Source organism: Procambarus clarkii, chromosome 11, assembly GCF_040958095.1.
Source record: "Procambarus clarkii isolate CNS0578487 chromosome 11, FALCON_Pclarkii_2.0, whole genome shotgun sequence".
In the NCBI taxonomy this organism is placed as follows: domain Eukaryota; kingdom Metazoa; phylum Arthropoda; class Malacostraca; order Decapoda; family Cambaridae; genus Procambarus; species Procambarus clarkii.
The window spans coordinates 29,145,791-29,165,653 of record NC_091160.1 but is presented as its reverse complement, the minus strand read 5'-3'; the positions used below and the strand labels follow the sequence as shown (position 1 = coordinate 29,165,653).

The 19,863-nt window shown below is 42.6% G+C and overlaps 1 protein-coding gene across 1 annotated transcript in view; it reads left to right on the top strand.

Annotated features, from left to right (window-relative positions):
• The window catches only part of LOC123749077 (alpha-L-fucosidase-like), a 51,113-nt gene that overhangs the window by 10,259 nt on the left and 20,991 nt on the right, over positions 1-19,863 (top strand). Inside the window, exons 5-6 of the mRNA XM_069322449.1 lie at positions 7,340-7,502; positions 14,528-14,669. Of these exons, the coding sequence (XP_069178550.1) occupies positions 7,340-7,502; positions 14,528-14,669 (305 nt within the window). The remainder of the gene's footprint in view (positions 1-7,339; positions 7,503-14,527; positions 14,670-19,863) is intronic.

Here is a 19,863-nt window from a genome sequence, read left to right as displayed (position 1 = left end):
TGGATGGTGACCAGGCCTCCTGGATGGTGACCAGGCCTCGTTGATGGTAACCAGGCCTCCTTGATGGTGACCAGGCCTCCTGAATGGTGACCAGGCCTCCTGGATGGTGACCAGGCCTCGTTGATGGTGACCAGGCCTCGTTGATGGTGACCAGGCCTCCTGGATGGTGACCAGGCCTCCTGGATGGTGACCAGGCCTCCTGGATGATGACCAGGCCTCCTGGATGGTGACCAGGCCTCCTGGATGGTGACCAGGCCTCCTGGATGGTGACCAGGCCTCCTGGATGATGACCAGGCCTCCTGGATGGTGACCAGGCCTCCTGGATGGTGACCAGGCTTCCTGGATGGTGACCAGGCCTCCTAGATGGTGACCAGGCCTCCTGGATGGTGACCAGACCTCCTGGATGGTAACCAGGCCTCCTAGATGGTGACCAGACCTCCTGAATGGTGACCAGGCCTCCTGAATGATGACCAGGCCTCCTGAATGGTGACCAGGCCTCCTGAATGGTGACCAGGCCTCCTGAATGGTGACCAGGCCTCCTGAATGGTGACCAGGCCTCCTGAATGGTGACCAGGCCTCCTGAATGGTGACTAAGCCTCTTTGTTTGACTATCTATATAAATAAAAATTGATATGGTCGTTTGTTCAAAATCGCTAATCTCCGAAAGTTCTTCACCAATTGCTTTGAAATTTTTACACAACGTTCCATCCGCATCGGGCCAGATTTTTATATACATACTATATAGATGTCACGTCTGTGACGGTAAAAAAAACATGTTTTTTTCTAAAAAAAAATGTGTTTTTTCATGTGAGAGAAATCTTCAAAACTTCTTTACCGATTGCTTTGAAATTTTGACACAACATTGCATTCGAATAGGCGCGTCTTTTTCTATATCTACTATATACATGCCTCTCCCGTGACAGGAAAAAATATGTTTTTTTTGTGGGAAAACAGCGCCATCTGATGGGTGTAAGGGCTACACACGCTGTAATCTCCGAAAGTTCTTCACTAATTGCTTTGAAATTTTGACACAACGTTGCATTCGAATAGGATCGTCTTTTTATATACCTAATATATAGATGCCACCTCTGTGACAGGTAAAAACATGCGTTTTTGAAAAACAGCGCCATCTGTTGCACATAATGGCAATATGCACGTTATACCAAATATGTCATGAATTCCATTTCAATGTTTCCGATTGCATTTATAAATTTTATTTCCATTGATTTCGATATTTTTTATTTTTTAGTGCTACTGTGGAAGACTGGAGACCTTCATAAACACATATTTGGCTTCACTAGAGGTGTAGGTAGTGCCAACTGCATAGCAACATTACTAGGAACAGTTAACTCGGGTCCAGCTATAGTGGTCTTCCTTGATCTAGAAAAAGCATTTGAACTTGCAAGCCCGCAAGCAATACTCCACACCTTAGTTAAAAAAGGTGTGAAGGGGAAAATGCTAGCATGGATTCCAGATTACCTAAGTCACAGGTATGCCAGAGTCAAGTTGCAAGGAGAAGTGTCGGACTACCACTTGCACGAGAATGGGAATCCACAAGGAGGAGTCCTCAGTCCTAGTCTTTTTAACATCCTTATGGAAAACCTTGTTACCATGACCTTTACAGAAGGGGTTAAATTGCAAAGCTATGCTGATGATCTAGCATTAGTCGTTACGGGTCCTTCACTTCTAAATAAAGCTCAAGGTGCTTTAGATAAAGTGACATCTGAATGCAGTGTTTTAGGGCTAAAAATATCTGCACAGAAGTCTAAGGCGATGAGACTAGGCGGCAACACTCCAGACAGGCACCTACGCATTCAAGACATTAACCTTCAGTGGGTTACACAATATCGATATCTCGGAGTGTGGATTGATTTTAAAATGACATTCAATAAGCAAATTCAATATCTAAAGGAGAGAGCAAAGTCACGAATGAATATAATGAGAGCAATCACAGGGCCCCGTCTAGGAGCGGGACACAGAGTGTTGAGAATGTTTTACATACACGCCGTTCGTTCCCTGGTTGATTATGCAGCGCCTGCCTTACTCACTCTTTCTCCTGGTCAGTGGGCAAACGTTGAGGTTCTTCAAAATGATGCGTTGCGAATCATAACAGGTGCTCCCAGATGGACTAAAATACTGAACCTAAGACTCGAAACAAAGCTACCGTCGATTGAAATAAGGGTAAAGGGGATTGCTGCGTGCATGCTGACCAAGATATTGACTAGACCTAGAATCAGTTCACTTAAAGATATAATCACTGGAGCACTAAATCTGGACAGAAGAGCCTCCAATGGCAACAGGTGGACCCATTGTGCGATAAACACCATCAATACGTTCGATATGGCAAACACAGTCTCTGACAGGGGTGTCGACGACATACATGCAGACTTTGTTATACAAGCCCCTTGGGAATCTCTGCCAGCAGTCTTTAAGATTATGGCTTTTGAAGGAAAGAAGAACCAGTCACATCCTCATCTGCTACGTAACATTGCACAGATGCATATAGAGGCAAACATGGCATCCGACAGCTTCACTTACTTCACGGATGGGTCAGTAGACCAGCAGGGACAAGAAACCGGAGCTGCAGTTAAAGCAGGAAACTCTGTTTATAGTTGGAGGCTCTCAAATGGGTGTTCGACTTTACAAACAGAGATGCTAGCCATTCAAAAGGCTTTGGAACATGCTCTTGCTGAACACCGACAACATGTTATCATCCATACAGATTCGAGAACCGCCATTGAAACCTTGCAACAAGAACACATATGTGATAACATCCATCTGATCACAAATGTCTTGTCATTCATGCACACACTCAAACGACAAGGCCGACGGGTACTTATCAACTGGGTGCCAAGTCATGTGGGACTATTAGGTAATGACATTGCAGACGAAGCTGCAAAACTTGCTACTAAGAGGGGAAATGTAGACATTTACGTACCACAGAGTCTATCCCAGATGAAGAAAGTAATTCGAAACAGAGCAATGCGAATGATGTACAGTGACCACAACACAGCAGTTGCAACATCAGGATCTGCGGGTTGGTACAAGAATTCAACCAACTACGAACCACTTAGTTTGATGAAAGGGGGCAGTAGAACAACAGAAGTGCACTTACATCGCATCAGGCTTGGATACCCATGTGCATGGGAAATAGGCTTACGGGTTCCGGAAGGTGAGAGGAAATGTCAACACTGTGGAGAAATGCCCGACAGACCACTGGAACATTATCTAACACAGTGCACAGTTACAAACCCGTTAAGATTTCACCTTCGATTCAACAGAGCAGAGGAAGTTGTTAAACACATATGGCAAAATCTTACTGAAGCGACCATACGGGTCATACATACTCATCCTCCGCCCAGGTAAACCAGAAACAAGCATCACTTAGTGGGCCAGCCAGAGGCTTAGGGCCCGCGCAGGATTATCCCTGCTAAAAAGAAAAAAAAAAAAAAAAAAAAAAACTTAGTTTGATGAAAAGGGGCAGTAGAACAACAGAAGTGCACTTACATCGCATCAGGCTTGGATAACCATGTGCATGGGAAATGGGCTTACAGGTTCCGGAGGATGAGAGGAAATGTCATCACTGTGGAGGATTGCCCGACAGACCACTGGAACATCATCTAACACAGTGCACAGTTACAAACCCGTTCAGATTTCACCTTAGATTCAACAGAGCAGAGGAAGTTGTTAAACACATATGGCAAAATCTTACTGAAGCGACCATACGAGTCATGAATACTCATCCTCCGCCCAAGTAAAACAGAAACAAGCATCACTTAGTGGGCCAGCCAGAGGCTTAGGGCCCGCGCAAGATTATCCCTGCTAAAAAAGAAAAAAAAAAATATTTTTAGTGAATTATTTTGTGTGACATTGTGTTGGAATTGAGCTGTGTTTTTTACCATACCGTTCAATTCGTAGGTATAACTTTAGATGTCACACCTGTGACAGGTAAAACTATGTTTTTTTTTTTTAAACAGCGCCATCTGTTGCATAAAAGAGCAATACACATGCTATACTAGATATGGTACAATTCCGTTTCAATGTTTGTGTTTGTGCATAATCGCTAGTCTCCGAAAGTTCTTCAATGAGTGCTTTGAAATTTTCACACAACGTTCCATTCGCATCCGAGCAGGTTTTTATATACATGCTATTTAGATAATACGTCTGTGCCGGTAAAAAAAAAAACTTTTTTCTGAATAACTGTTTTTCACGAGGGAAATCTTCGAAACCTCTTAACTGATTGCTTTGAAATTTTGACACAACTTTACATTCAAATTGGTGAGTTTTTTATATACCTACTATATACATCCCTCATCTGCAACACGAAAAAAACAGGCCGTTTTTTTTAAAATAGCGCCATCTGTTGGATATAAGAGCAACACACGCGGTAATCTCCAAAGGTTCTTCACCAATTGCTTTGAAATTTTGACACAACGTTGCATTCAAATAGGCGCGTCTTTTTATATACCTACTTTATACATGCCACACGGGTGACAGGTAAAAATATGCGTTTATGAAAAACAGCGTCTTCTGTTGCACATAATAGCAACATGCACGCTATACTAAATATGTAACGAATTCCATTTCAATGTTTCCGATTGCATGGATATATATTATTTTCATATATTTCGATTTATTTAATTTTATTTTGAATTATTTTGTGTGACATTGTGTTGGAATTGAGCTGTGTTGTTTACCATATCGTTAATTTCGTAAGTATATGTATATATGCCACACACACCTGTGACAGGTAAAACTATGCTGTGCTTGAAAATCAACGCCATCTGTTGAATGTAAGAGCAACACACATTCTATACTAAATGTTACAATTCCATTTCAATGTTTCTGATTGCATAGATAAATTGAATTTTCATATATTTTGATTTATTTCCATTTTGATTTAATTATTTTGTGTGAATTGCGTTGGAATTAAGCTGTGTTTTTTGCCATACCATTCATTTCCTGTGTATTGTATATTTTTTTATTTTTTCATATTTTCATTTCATTTTTTAATTGTTTTAATCATATTTCAGTGATGGGAACATCAGATCACTTGATGTTCCCAATTTTCTGATGGGAACATCAGATCATTTGGGAAGGCATCGGACAAGGGAGTGGGGAATAGCGAGGATGACGAGGAGACGGAAGTGAGAGATAGTAGGGAGGACGAGGGAACAAGAGAGGGCAAATGGTGGAGAAGGATTGGGGACATGGGAGTTTTGGATGGTGGGGACGAGGGAATGGGGGAATGGAGAATGGTGGGGAGGACAAAGGGACAGGGGAGTGGGGAAAGGTGGGAAGGAAGAGATGATGGTGGAGTGGGGAATTATGGGGTGGATGAAGGGACAGTGGAGTGAGGAATGGTTGGGTGACCGATGAGACGGGTGAGAAGGGAATTGTTGGGAGGACTTGGGGTCAGGGAAAGTTGCTGTGGCTCAGCAAGCCACAGCAACGCGTGGCCGGGTACTGCTGGTATAAATACAAATGGAAATGTTCGTTTGTTCAAAATCGATAATTTCCGAAAGTTCTTCACCGATTGCTTTGAAATTTTCACAAAATGTTCCATTCGCATCCGAGCAGGTTTTTATATACATACTATATTGATGTCACGTCTGTGACGGTAAAAAAAAACATGTTTTTTTTAGAAGCTTTGTTTTTCATGTCTTTTTCATGTGAGGGGAAATCTTCGAAACCACTTTACCGATTTCTTTGAAATTTTTATGCAATGTTGCATTCGAATAGTTGCGTTATTTTATATACCTATTATATACATGCCTCACCTGTGACAAGAAAACATGCTGTAATCTCTGAAATTTCTTCACCGTTTGCTTTCAAATTTTGACACAACGTTCAATTCGAATATGCACGTATTTTTACATACTACAATATAGATGCCACCCCTGTGACAGGTAAAAACATGCGTTTCTGAAAAACAGCGCCGTCTGGTGCACATAAGAACAACACAAGCTGTACTAATTATGTTACGATTCCATTTCAATGTTACCGATTTCATTGATAAATTGAATTTTTATAGATATCAATTTATTTTCATTTTGATTTAATTATTTTGTGTGACATAGCGTTGGAATTGAGCTGTGTTGTTTACCGTTCCGTTCATTTCGTGAGTACAGTTTATTTTTGTATTTGTTTATTTTGTTCATTTCGTTTATTGAACTGTTTTTCTGATATTTCAGTGATGGGAAAATCTGGGGCAAGATTCACGAAGCAGTTACGCAAGTGCTTACAAACGTATACATCTTTCGTCAATCTTTGATGTCTTTGGTTACATTTATTAAACAGTTTACAAGCAATACAACTTTCCAATCAACTGTTGTTATTGTTATAAACAGCCTCTTGGTGCTTTGGAGCTCATTAACTGTTTAATAATTGTAAACAAAGCCACCAAAGATTGAGAAAAGATGTTCAGGTTCGTAAGTGTTTGCGTAATTTTTTCGTGAATCTATTCCCAGATCATTTGATGTTCCCAATTTTCTGATGGGAACATCAGATCATTTGATCATCAGACGAGGTAGTGGGGAATGGTGGGAAGGATGAGAGGACGGGAGTGTGGGATGGTGGGGAAGAACGAGGGGACAGGGGAGGGGGTAATAGTGGGAGAGGATGAGGGGACAGGCGGAGTTTGGGATGTTGGGGACGAGGTGACAGGGGAATGGAGAATGGTGGGGAGGACAAAGGGACAGGGGGAGTGGGGATATTGGGGAGGACGAAGGGACGGGGGAAGGGTGGGAATGATAGGGAGGACGAGGGGACGGGGGAATGAGAGATAGTGGGGAGGACGAGGGGACTGAGGAGTGGGTAATAGTTAGGAGGACGAGGGGACGGAGAAGGTGGGGGAGGGGGGAATGGTGGAGAGGACTGGAAGACAGGGGAAGGTTGCTGTGGTTCAACAACAGCCACAGCAACGCGTGGCCGGGTACAGTTAGTATAAAATATAAATACAATAGATTGTTTTCTTTTTTTGTGAATTGTTTATACATGTGCTGTTGACCAAAAGATGGACACAATATTCTCTGAGGGAATCTAACAATATTTTGTTTTGGCTAGACGTTCGCTAGTTGTTTGGTAAACTAAGTAATTGTGTACTATCTCTCTCGAGTACACTTTCCTCCAGAATACTGCTTTACGTAATACCTGTAATTTTATTGTTCTACGTAATTGGTTTTTAAATTAATTAAATTTAAGTTTTTAAAGAGTTAAATCTATTTTTGCAAGTAAATTTTTGACTTGCGAAATCAAAAATATTTATTTTTGTATTTTTTGACGGTAATTTTAGTTCAAGGATATGGCGAATAATATTGTTTGCGTCGACGTCCGACAGGTAACCTACTGATCAACGTGGGCCCGACGCACGACGGTCGCATCCCGGCCATTATGGAGGAGCGACTCCGGCAGCTGGGCTCCTGGCTGGACATTAACGGCGAGGCGGTGTACGACACCACACCCTGGCAACACCAGAACGACACCGTCACTCCTGGAGTGTGGTGAGTAACCCCCGTCACTCCTGGAGTGTGGTGAGTAACCCCGTCACTCTCCCGTCACTCCTGGAGTGTGGTGAGTAACCCCGTCACTCTCCCGTCACTCCTGGAGTGTGGTGAGTAACCCCGTCACTCTCCCGTCACTCCTGGAGTGTGGTGAGTAACCTCGTCACTCTCCCGTCACTCCTGGAGTGTGGTGAGTAACCCCGTCACTCTCCCGTCACTCCTGGAGTGTGGTGAGTAACCCCGTCACTCTCCCGTCACTCCTGGAGTGTGGTGAGTAACCCCTTCACTCCTGGTGTGTGGTGAGTACCCCCGTCACTCCTGGAGTGTGGTGAGTACCCCCGTCACTCCTGGAGTGTGGTGAGTACCCCCCGTCACTACTGGAATGTGGTGAGTACCCCCAGTCTCTCCTGGAGTGTAGTGAGTACCTCCCGTCACTCCAGGAGTGTGGTGAGTACCCTTCGCCACTCCAGGAGTGTGGTGAGTATCCCCTGTCACTCCAGGAGTGTGATGAGTACGCCCAGTCACTCCAAGAGTGTGGTGAGTACCCCCAGTCACTCCTGGAGTGTGTTGAGTATCCTCAGTCACTCCAAGAGTGTGGTGAGTACCCCCAGTAACTCCAAGAGTGTGGTGAGTACCCTCAGTCACTCCAGGAGTGTGGTGAGTACCCTCAGTCACTCCTAGAGTGTGGTGAGTAACCCCATTCACTCCTGGAGTGTGGTGAGTACCCCGTCACTCCTGGAGTGTGGTGAGTACCCCCGTCACTCCTGGAGTGTGGTGAGTACACCGTCACTCCTGGAGTGTGGTGAGTGCCCCTCGTCACTCCTGGAGTGTGGTGAGTATCCCCTGTACCCTGGAGTGTGGTGAGTACCCACAGTCACTCCTGGAGTGTGGTGAGTACCCCCAGTCACTCTTGGAGTGTGGTGAGTACCCCTCCGTCACTCCTGGAGTGTGGTGAGTACCTCCCCGTCACTCCTGGAGTGTGGTGAGTACCCCCGTAACTCCTGGAGTGTGGTGAGTACCCCCGTAACTCCTGGAGTGTGGTGAGTACCCCAGTCACTCCTGGAGTGTGGTGAGTACCCTTCGTCACTCCAGGAGTGTGGTGAGTACCCCCCGTCACTCCTGGAATGTGGTGAGTACCCCCAGTCACTCCTGGAGTGTGGTGAGTACCCCCATCACTCCAGGAGTGTGGTGAGTACCCTTCGTCATTCCTGGAGTGTGGTGAGTACCCCCAGTCACTCCTGGAGAGTGGGAGTACCCCCAGTCACTCCTGGAATATGGAGTGTTGTGAGATTTTCGGATTTTTTTTTTTTTTTTTTTTTATTAAGATATGAGGTACATCTGCATTAGTGCAGCTACCCTAGACTATATGAAGTGGAGTACAGTGTGTCAAAAAAGCTAACTAGGTGATGCTAAAAAATCCCCATCACACAGGATGGTTAGTCATACAGAGGCATGTGATAAGCGGTCTGCACTGGCAGACTCCGGATGCATTTTGAGGATATCAACAACACAAGATTGAATAAGGTAGCAGTGGTAATACAAGTCCCCATCTCGCAGGATCGTTAGTCATACAGAGCCATGTGTTTAATAGCCTGCACTGGCAAATTTTGTGTATACTGTGAGGATATCTTCAAGAATACGAGAGTGAATAAAGTAATTGCAAAGCTCCAGGTACCTCATGCCAACTGGTCTGAAAGGTCTAATAACTGGGCATTCGGTGATGTAGTGCGGGAGATCATGCCGTAGTTCCTGCTCACAGAGTTTGCAACTGGAGTGCTCAGGATTGGGAGACCCGTCACCTGCAGCCACCTGCCACAGGTAACGGTAACCCAACATGATCCTTGCAACCACTGTGTCCCACAGTCTAGTGGACGTTTTGTGCTGTCCATAGATGTAGGTTTCAGATCTGAACAAATCATAGCTTTTTATACTAGTACTTTCAGGTCGTTGGGAGTCAGTAAGTTCTTTCCTATCAGATCTGAATGTTTGGACCAATACAGTTTTGACAGCAGAGATGGGGATACCTAGATCTAATTCAACTTCAAACTTGTTACACGCTAATTTGGCTGCAATGTCTGTCTCATTATGATGGGTTATATTTATGTGTGAAGGTATCCATACAAAGGAGATTCGAGACCCTTTACTCTGTGCATCAATTAGGTCATTTATAATTGGGAGTATGAGGTTCTTGCTGTCGATCTTCCAAGAGAAGTTTTCGATTGCTTGAAGAGCAGACTTTGAATCGCAGAATATTATTCCTCCTCCAATATTTTTTAATGTGCTGGTTGCTAAATGTAATGCTGCTAGTTCTGCTTGTGTGGAGGTCAGCCAGTTGTTTAACCTGACACTGACAGTCTTTGTGCAAATATTAAAGAAATACGTTTTCATGTGACGGAAAACTCTTCGGGAATTTCAACCAATATTTCACCATTACACAGAACGGAATCCGATAAATTCGGATGGGTGTGAGTCACACTAAGATTCTTAAATCATTTAACTTAGACATTCCCCGACCAGCCTATGTCCATCTCGTACCCCAAACCCCTTAAAAACTTGGTTAAGGCCAGCTCCAAGCACCTGGCCTCTAACTTTGGACAGACAAATGTTTTCTCATATAAGTTTAGATGTAATTAACAAAATAATTTATTCACTGAACAGAACATAACAGTTGAGAAAAACTCGTCACAATATGTGTTTTGTGATGAGTTTTTAATTAATGAACTGTTCCATAGAGACCAAATGGGGCAGTAAGACACATGACGGTAGATTATACCACAAGGTTGTGGATTTCTTGAGAAATAACACAAGTTAGTTTCATATATCATCTGGATTGGCAGCAGAGCTGGCTACGTCTTCGCCTCGCCACCGATGATCCTGGATTCGAATTCAAAGCGGGACGAATACGGTTGAACCCATTTCCTTTAACTTAAATAAATATACAACAGCTAGGGAACTGTTGTGTGGGGTTTTTCCCTAGGATGAATGATCATCAGTAGGTGGCATAGGGGGGAAGTGGGGGAGGGGGGGGGGTGGCAATAAGCATTACAGGCTTCCTGTCCCCGACTATGGGACCATGATTGACGAGAATGAATGCAATCTGATTTATTCCTGGAACCAGAGACCATGACATATGCGGGAGAGACAGGACGATTATAACTATTAGATGAGAGTATATATGGATGTAACATACAACTTCTGGTTAACTTATTAAGCTAGACGGATAACGTAAATAAATTTAAAATTAATTGATTTGAAATGAACAAGTGTTTTGTAAATGGGGAAATCCCGCAAATGTTAGAATGCCAGCTACCTCCTGATGTTAGAGAGCCAGCTACCTCCTGATGTTAGACAGCCAGCTACCTCCTGATGTTAGAGAGCCAGCTACCTCCTGATGTTAGACAGTCAGCTACCTCCTGATGTTAGAGAGCCAGCTACCTCCTGATGTTAGACAGCCAGCTACCCCCTGATGTTAGACAGCCAGCTACCTCCTGATGTTAGACAGCCAGCTACCCCCTGATGGTAAACAGCCAGCTACCTCCTGATGTTAGACAGCCAGCTACCCCCCTGATGGTAAACATCCAGCTACCTCCTGATGTTAGACAGTCAGCTACCCCCTGATGTTAGAGAGCCAGCTACCCCCTGATGTTAGAGAACAAGCTCTCTCCTGATGTTAGACAGCCAGCTACCTCCTGATGTTAGAGAGCCAGCTACCCCCTGATGCTAGAGAGACAGTTACCGCCTGATGTTAGAGAGCCAGCTACCATCTGATGTTAGAGAGCCAGCTACCCCCTGATGTTAGAGAGCCAGTTACCCCCTGATGTTAGAGAGCCAGCTACCTCCTGATGTTAGAGAGCCAGCTACCTCATGATGTTAGAGAGTCAGCTACCACCTGATGTTAGAGAGTCAGCTACCTTATGATGTTAGAGAGTCAGCTACCTCATGATGTTAGAGAGCCAGCTACCTCATGATGTTAGAGAGCCAGTTACCCCCTGATGTTAGAGAGCCAGCTACCTCCTGATGTTAGAGAGCCAGCTACCTCCTGATGTTAGAGAGCCAGTTACCCCCTGATGTTAGAGAGTCAGCTACCTCATGATGTTAGAGAGTCAGCTACCTCATGATGTTAGAGAGTCAGCTACCTCATGATGTTAGAGAGTCAGCTACCTCATGATGTTAGAGAGTCAGCTACCACATGATGTTAGAAAGCCAGCTACCTCCTAATGTTAGAGAGCCAGCTACCTCGTGATGTTAGAGAGCCAGCTACCCCCCTAATGTTAGAGAGCCAGCTATCCCCTGATGTTAGAGTGCCAGCTACCTCCTGATGTTAGAGAGGCAGCTACCTCCTGATTTTAGAGAGCCAGCTACCTCCTGATGTTAGAGAGCTAGCTACCTCCTGATGTTAGAGAGCCAGCTAACCCCCTGATGGTAGAGAGGCAGCTACCCCCTGATGGTAGAGAGGCAGCTAACCCCCTGATGGTAGAGAGGCAGCTACCCCCTGATGGTAGAGAGGCAGCTACCCTCTGCTGGTAGAGAGGCAGCAACCTCCTGATGTTAGGGAGCCAGCTAACCCCCTGATGGTAGAAAGGCAGCTACCCGCTGATGTTAGAGAGCTAGCTACCTCCTGATGTTAGAGAGCCAGCTAACCCTCTGATGGTAGAGAGGCAGCTACCCCCCTGATGCTAGAGAGCTAGCTACCCCTTGGTGGTAGAGAGCCAGCCCCCCCCCCCCATGATGGTAGAGAGGCAACTTACCCAGATCTTAAAGAGAAAGTTTCTTTATATGTGAGATAAATGTCCAAGACAAAGACGAATAAGACTTTTGTTGACATGAACTAACGAAGATATGCAGTATCGTTCGAACTTAAATAGAATTCACCACTTTTATGGTATCACTCTTGGTTATCACAGAGATACAAGGGTTTAAGGAGAAAAAAAAAATATGAAAATAATGACTCCTTTTGTATTTGTATTTACTTTTATTTATTAGCTTTTAACTCATTTTCTGCCTCAGACGTGGAACACGATACACGTATTTGATGGTCTTATTTGGACATGGCTTGAAATTTGTTCTTCTACATAGACTGCAGTGGATTACTGAAACCACAGAAATGGTTACAAGAGCTTTTGTGTTGACAGTTGAGTGCACACTGGGAGCAGAGTATCTAAGAACAACGCAATTCAACGCCAAATTATCGTCATCGACGTTGACTCAACCTTGTTATCCAATGATTCCACGCCGTACCAACGCCAGTTTGGAACGCTATGCCCAGTGCGTGGAGTTTGAGACTTGCAATCGGCTGTAGTTTGCTTTAATGTAATTAACCCAAATATATAGATAAGTTACATAATTAGATATGAACAATTCCAACTGTTCAGAACATAAATGGAATTGAGATGAGACTGAAGGGAACTGGATTCCAAAGTGATGTACTTAGTGCCAGAGGAGAAGGACCACAAACGAATTGTGAGAATGAATGTGAAATACCGTTGTCAATGTGAGAAAGAAGGAGAAATACAGTGGTCAGTGTGAGAAAGAAGGAGAAATACAGTGGTCAGTGTGAGAAAGAAGGAGAAATACAGTGGTCAGTGTGAGAAAGAAGGAGAAATACAGTGGTCAGTGTGAGAAAGAAGGAGAAATACAGTGGTCAGTGTGAGAAAGAAGGAGAAATACAGTGGCCAGTGTGAGAAAGAAGGAGAAATACAGTGGTCAGTGTGAGAAAGAAGGAGAAATACAGTGGTCAGTGTGAGAAAGAAGGAGAAATACAGTGGTCAGTGTGAGAAAGAAGGAGAAATGCAGTGGTCAGTGTGAGGAAGAATGTGAAATACAGTGGTCAGTGTGGGCATGGATTGCTTGAGATGGGCTGTGACCAATGTTTTTATTGAGCAAATAGAATGGAAGAGGCAATATATAGGAGATGCTTATGGCATACGCCAGTTAATAGTCAAATGGGGGGAAGACATAAGCTGCACATTCTCCAACCATAATTCTGGATCTAACAGATTGGAAGCTGCAAGTTATTGTAAGAAAACTTCGATGGGTCCTGGGCAAAATATATAGCAGCGTCTGGATAAGCAATTAGACTCACCTGGATTTTGTTCTGGGAAAGTGACATATTATGTCAAATGTTCTGGAAAATGGACAGATTAATGTATTCTCTGTCCACATTACAATTAACAGTGTTCGAGTGAGATAAATCTTGGATGGGTTCCAAGAATCAATTTCGACTCCTGGTTGGTGGTCTGGTCTACCAGGATGATAGATGCGATTGTTCGCAATTTTACGTACGAATCACAACCTGGTTGATCCGGCATTTTTGGTGATAAGTAAATCATATAAATTGCCTTAACGCATCCATATATATGAAGGATTCAGTACATAATGAATTTTAAATGAGAACTTAAAAATGAATTTAACTTTCTCAGTTTTATTTTTCAGGAATAATTAGATAAAATTACTGAATTTTACTGAACAAAATTTCTGAACTAGTGAACAAATGAGAGGAAGAAACTATCAAGGAAAGGTAATTGTCAGGAGAAAGCACTGAGACAGTACGACAATATAGCTCTTAAAAGAGATATAGGGACAAGGACCTGGGATAGGACGGAGGGGAGGATAGGCGCCCATTCACTTGGACGGTCGAGTAATTGAACGCCGACCTGCAAGAAGCCAGACCGTCTCTCTACCGTCCAGCCCAAGTGGTTGGGCACCATTTTCTCCCTCCCCCTTTCCTTATCACACATTTTCATCCTTATTTCCCTTTCCAAGTGCTATAGTCATACTGGCTTAGTGCTGTCTCCTCATTACTTTCTCCCCGCCTCAGACTCAGTTGGCCAAATCTTCAGCAATTTCATTTATTATTATGAAGAGAAGCTTCAATAGAACAGAAGCTATCCAAATCCTTATTCTCTTAACCCTCACATGTGTTATACAGTCACACTGGTTGGGCTTTGGTAAAGGTAATATTACCTTTCCTTATTAATCAATTGACCAAATTCTCATGGAGATATGTCCTGGCTCCCCACCTTCAGGTACACCGCCAGAGAGGACCTTGTGTATGCCATAGTGCTGGCCTGGCCTCGAACCAACGAGCTGACTTTGGGCTCTGTGGTCTCCAGCCCGACTACCAGCGTCACTATGCTGGGATATAACCAGGACCCCCCAGCACTTCAGGTAAGCTCTCTTGTACCTCCAGTGCTTTCCTGCAGTTTCAGGTAACCTCTTCTGCACTTCCAGTGCTTTGCAGCACTTCTTGCGACAATTCTTGCATCACCCGGATCTTCCAGCATTCCAGGTAATCTTTCTTGTATAAACATAAATTTTTAACACTCTTCAGTAACTGCTGTACCACCAGGACCTACAAGTTCTCAGGATAACCTTTAGTGTAGGATAACCTAACAGTAGGTTCCAGCACTTTTGGGAAGCGTTCCTGTAACCCCAGGATCTTCCAGCACTCCAGGTAACCTATCCTGTTGACAATTATGTAAATCCGTATTATGAACATTGATTGAATAACGCGAACAAAAATACACTTTGTCAATATCTAGGTCTGATGTCCCCATTCTGTTCATATCCTTGTTTTTATAGACTGAGGTTTGAATCACATAAGAAAAAGACATATTTTACACTCATATTTTACTTCGGCCTTATTCTCTATTAATTTATTCGTGTACATTATATTAATTAAATATTAGACAATATTCGTGTACCATGTTGCTTGTTGTCCTACTTCCTGGCGCTGCTCCTTGAAACTGTTTCGATTCGGTGTCTCGCGATTCACACACAAATATGCGCCAAGCTTGAATGGTCCCCAAGCCATATGCATCAGAGAAAACTCTTCCCCGTGAAGAGTTCGAACCCAGACAGCCCGGCGATCAATGAACCTTAGCATATCCAGTACTATGCGCATCTTCCCACTTCGTGAATTGATTTGATGAAAATTATCTGTGTCCGTTGGCCACCGAATGCTGTTTGTAATAGGGTTATAAATCTAACAACTTCCAATCCCCCTTACATAATGTATATATTAGGCAGGAAGCCCTACTACCCGCCTAGTAAGCAAGACTTGGTTTGCTTAAGAAGCCGAGTTTTCCTGTAATTATATATATTTTTTAATTTCTTTTATCATGAAAAAGGTTTGCATTATATTATATGATATATATTTTTTAATTTGGGTTAAATATAATGTAGAAATTTGACCAATCATAACCTAACCTAATCTATTTTAATCTACCTTAATTTAACATAACTAAGTCAATAATTCATGTTCTTAATTTAATTTAATTAATATAATAATATTAACTCAAACCAATTTGGATTTTTTTTTAATAACGAAACTGTTACGGCCCTCTCGGGTCGCAACTGGGTTCTTACTCTGATGTTGTTAGAGGAAGGGTATCCGGCCCCAAGCTAGTAGTGGCTTTCAAGGGATGAGATCCGTAACGCAAGTAACTTAAAGGGGGGAAGGGAAATAAAGTCAAGAACTTAATACTATAATTATTACCATCACCAATAAATATATATAAGATTACACGGGGGGGGGGGTATAAACACTATTATATACACTATGTAGTCTTCCTCTGAAGACCCTGGACGTTCACGGTGCCAAGCTCTTGGTGCTCTCGTAGCCTCACGACGAATCCTTCGCAAATCTTGAGTCTACCCCGGCCAGCCAAAACACAGTTCCACTGGGGGCACCGTCGTGGAGGCCGTCAACCACAAGTCCAGCAGATAGCTGGCAGGTTCCAAATCAGCCACGCTGGTTAGGCCACTCCACGAGCGATACTAGGGTCGCGCCCTAGTCAGGAGCCTCGTGTGATACCACAGATCACTCTCCTTTCCACAACACCCCAGTGGTTAAGCGTCTCCACCAGTCAGTCCCGGGTATGACAATCCTTCAACTGCCACTTCATAGGCAGGGTAACACCACAGTGTTCATCCGGGGGGCGACTCACAGCTGCTGCAGCAAACACTTGGTGACGAGACGGCTGCCTTGGGTAGACTGACTCAACTTCCCTTACAGCAGTCCCAGGTCGACTCTGTAAGCGGACACGTCATCAATAACAGGGACACACTAAAGCACCTCACTTACAGGCTCAGACCCAAACGCCCACCTATCCACTCCATAGATGGCGTTGTTGTCTGAGCACCACCTCACCAGAGGTCAGCAGCGGCTGTGTTGTGAGCTGAACAGGACTGGAAACTGGCCCTCGTGGCCAGTACACCTCGTCCTCACCAGGTGTCGTCGTCCATTTGGAGGGGGTTTCGGGAGCTGACCCACAGATGGCGCGGTCGTCACTGCTCCGTGCTCGGACGCTGGATTCGGGTCCGTAACAGAAACTCACTCTGCCTGTTAGGCAAATTGGGTGTTGCATACTAGGCAAGTAGTGAGATCTGGCTTTTCAGTACGTAATATATATATATATATATATATATATATATATATATATATATATATATATATATATATATATATATATATATACATATATATATATATATATATATGTATATATATATACATATATATATATATATATATATATATATATATATATATATATATATATATATATATATATATATATATATATATATATATATATATATATATATATATGTCGTACCTAGTAGCCAGAACGAACTTCTCAGCCTACTATGCAAGGCCCGATTTGCCTAATAAGCCAAGTTTTCATGAATTAATTGTTTTTCGACTACCTAACCTATCTAACCTAACCAAACCTAACTTTTTCGGCTACCTAACCAAACCTAACCTATAAAGATAGGTTAGGTTAGGTAGGGTTGGTTAGGTTCGGTCATATATCTACGTTAATTTTTACTCCAATAAAACAAAATTGACCTCATACATAATGAAATGGGTTGATTTATCATTTCATAAGAAAAAAAATAGAGAAAATATATTAATTCAGGAAAACTTGGCTTATTAGGCAAATCGGGCCTTGAATAGTAGGCCAAAAAGTGAGTTCTGGCTACTAGGTACGACATATATATATATATATATATATATATATATATATATATATATATATATATATATATATATATATATATATATATATATATGTCGTACCTAGTAGCCAGAACTCACTTCTCAGCCTACTATTCAAGGCCCGATTTGCCTAATAAGCCAAGTTTTCCTGAATTAATATATTTACTATAATTTTTTATATATATATAAATATATATATATATATCATATATATATATATATATATATATATATATATATATATATATATATGTCGTACCTAATAGCCAGAACGCACTTCTCAGCCTATTATGCAAGGCCCGATTTGCCTAATAAGCCAAGTTTTCATGAATTAATTGTTTTTCGACTACCTAACCTACCTAACCTAACCTAACCTAACTTTTTCGGCTACCTAACCAAACCTAACCTATAAAGATAGGTTAGGTTAGGTTAGGTAGGGTTAGTTAGGTTCGGTCATATATCTACTTTAATTTTAACTCCAATAAAAAAAAATGACCTCATACATAATGAAATGGGTAGCTTCATCACTTCATAAGAAAAAAATTAGAGAAAATATATTAATTCATGAAAACTTGGCTTATTAGGCAAATCGGGCCTTGCATAGTAGGCTGAGAAGTGAGTTCTGGCTACTAGGTACGACATATATATATATATATATATATATATTTATATATATATGTCGTACCTAATAGCCAGAACGCACTTATCAGCCTACTATGCAAGGCCCGATTTGCCTAATAAGCCAAGTTTTCCTGAATTAATATATTTTCTCTAATTTTTTTCTTATGAAATGATAAATCTAACCTTTTCATTATGTATGAGGTCAATTTTTTTTATTGGAGTTTAAATTAACGTAGATATTTGACCAAACCTAACCAACCCTACCTAACCTAACCTAACCTATCTTTATAGGTTAGGTTAGGTTAGGTAGCGGAAAAAGTTAGGTTAGGTTAGGTTAGGTAGGTTAGGTAGTCGAAAAACAATTAATTCATGAAAACTTGGCTTATTAGGCAAATTGGGCCTTGCATAGTAGGCTGAGAAGTGAGTTCAGGCTACTAGGTACGACATATATATATATATATATATATGTCGTACCTAGTAGCCAGAACTCACTTCTCAGCCTACTATTCAAGGCCCGATTTGCCTAATAAGCCAAGTTTTCCTGAATTAATATATTTACTATAATTTTTTTCTTTTGAAATGATAAAGCAACCCTTTTCTCTATGTATGATGTCAATTTTTTTTATTGGAGTTAAAATTAACGTAGATATATGACCGAACCTAACCAACCCTACCTAACCTAACCTAACCTATATTTATAGGTAAGGTTAGGTTAGGTAGCCAAAAAAAGCTAGGTTAGGTTAGGTTAGGTAGGTTAGGTAGACGAAAAAACATTAATTCATGAAAACTTGGCTTATTAGGCAAATCGGGCCTTGAATAGTAGGCTGAGAAGTGCGTTCTGGCTATTAGGTACGACATATATATATATATATATATATATATATATATATATATATATATATATATATATATATGAATGAAAACTCACACCCCAGAAGTGACTCGAACCCATACTCCCAGAAGCAACGCATCTGGTAACTACAGGGCGCCTTAATCCGCTTGACCATCACGGCCGTCAAAAGGAAGTGATAGCCGAGGCTATTTGAGCCACTTCCCCGACGGCAACTCGGATGGTAATCTTGGGCATAGCATTTCACCAAATCACCTCATTCTTTGGGGCACACGTGAGGAACACAAATGCGAACAAGCCTGAATGGTCCCCAGGACTATATGCGAATGAAAACTCACACCCCAGAAGTGACTCGAACCCATACTCCCAGAAGCAACGCATCTGGTAACTACAGGGCGCCTTAATCCGCTTGACCATCACGGCCGTCAAAAGGAAGTGATAGCCGAGGCTATTTGAGCCACTTCCCCGACGGCAACTCGGATGGTAATCTTGGGCATAGCATTTCACCAAATCACCTCATTCTTTGGGGCACACGTGAGGAACACAAATGCGAACAAGCCTGAATGGTCCCCAGGACTATATGCGAATGAAAACTCACACCCCAGAAGTGACTCGAACCCATACTCCCAGAAGCAACGCATCTGGTAACTACAGGGCGCCTTAATCCGCTTGACCATCACGGCCGTCAAAAGGAAGTGATAGCCGAGGCTATTTGAGCCACTTCCCCGACGGCAACTCGGATGGTAATCTTGGGCATAGCATTTCACCAAATCACCTCATTCTTTGGGGCACACGTGAGGAACACAAATGCGAACAAGCCTGAATGGTCCCCAGGACTATATGCGAATGAAAACTCACACCCCAGAAGTGACTCGAACCCATACTCC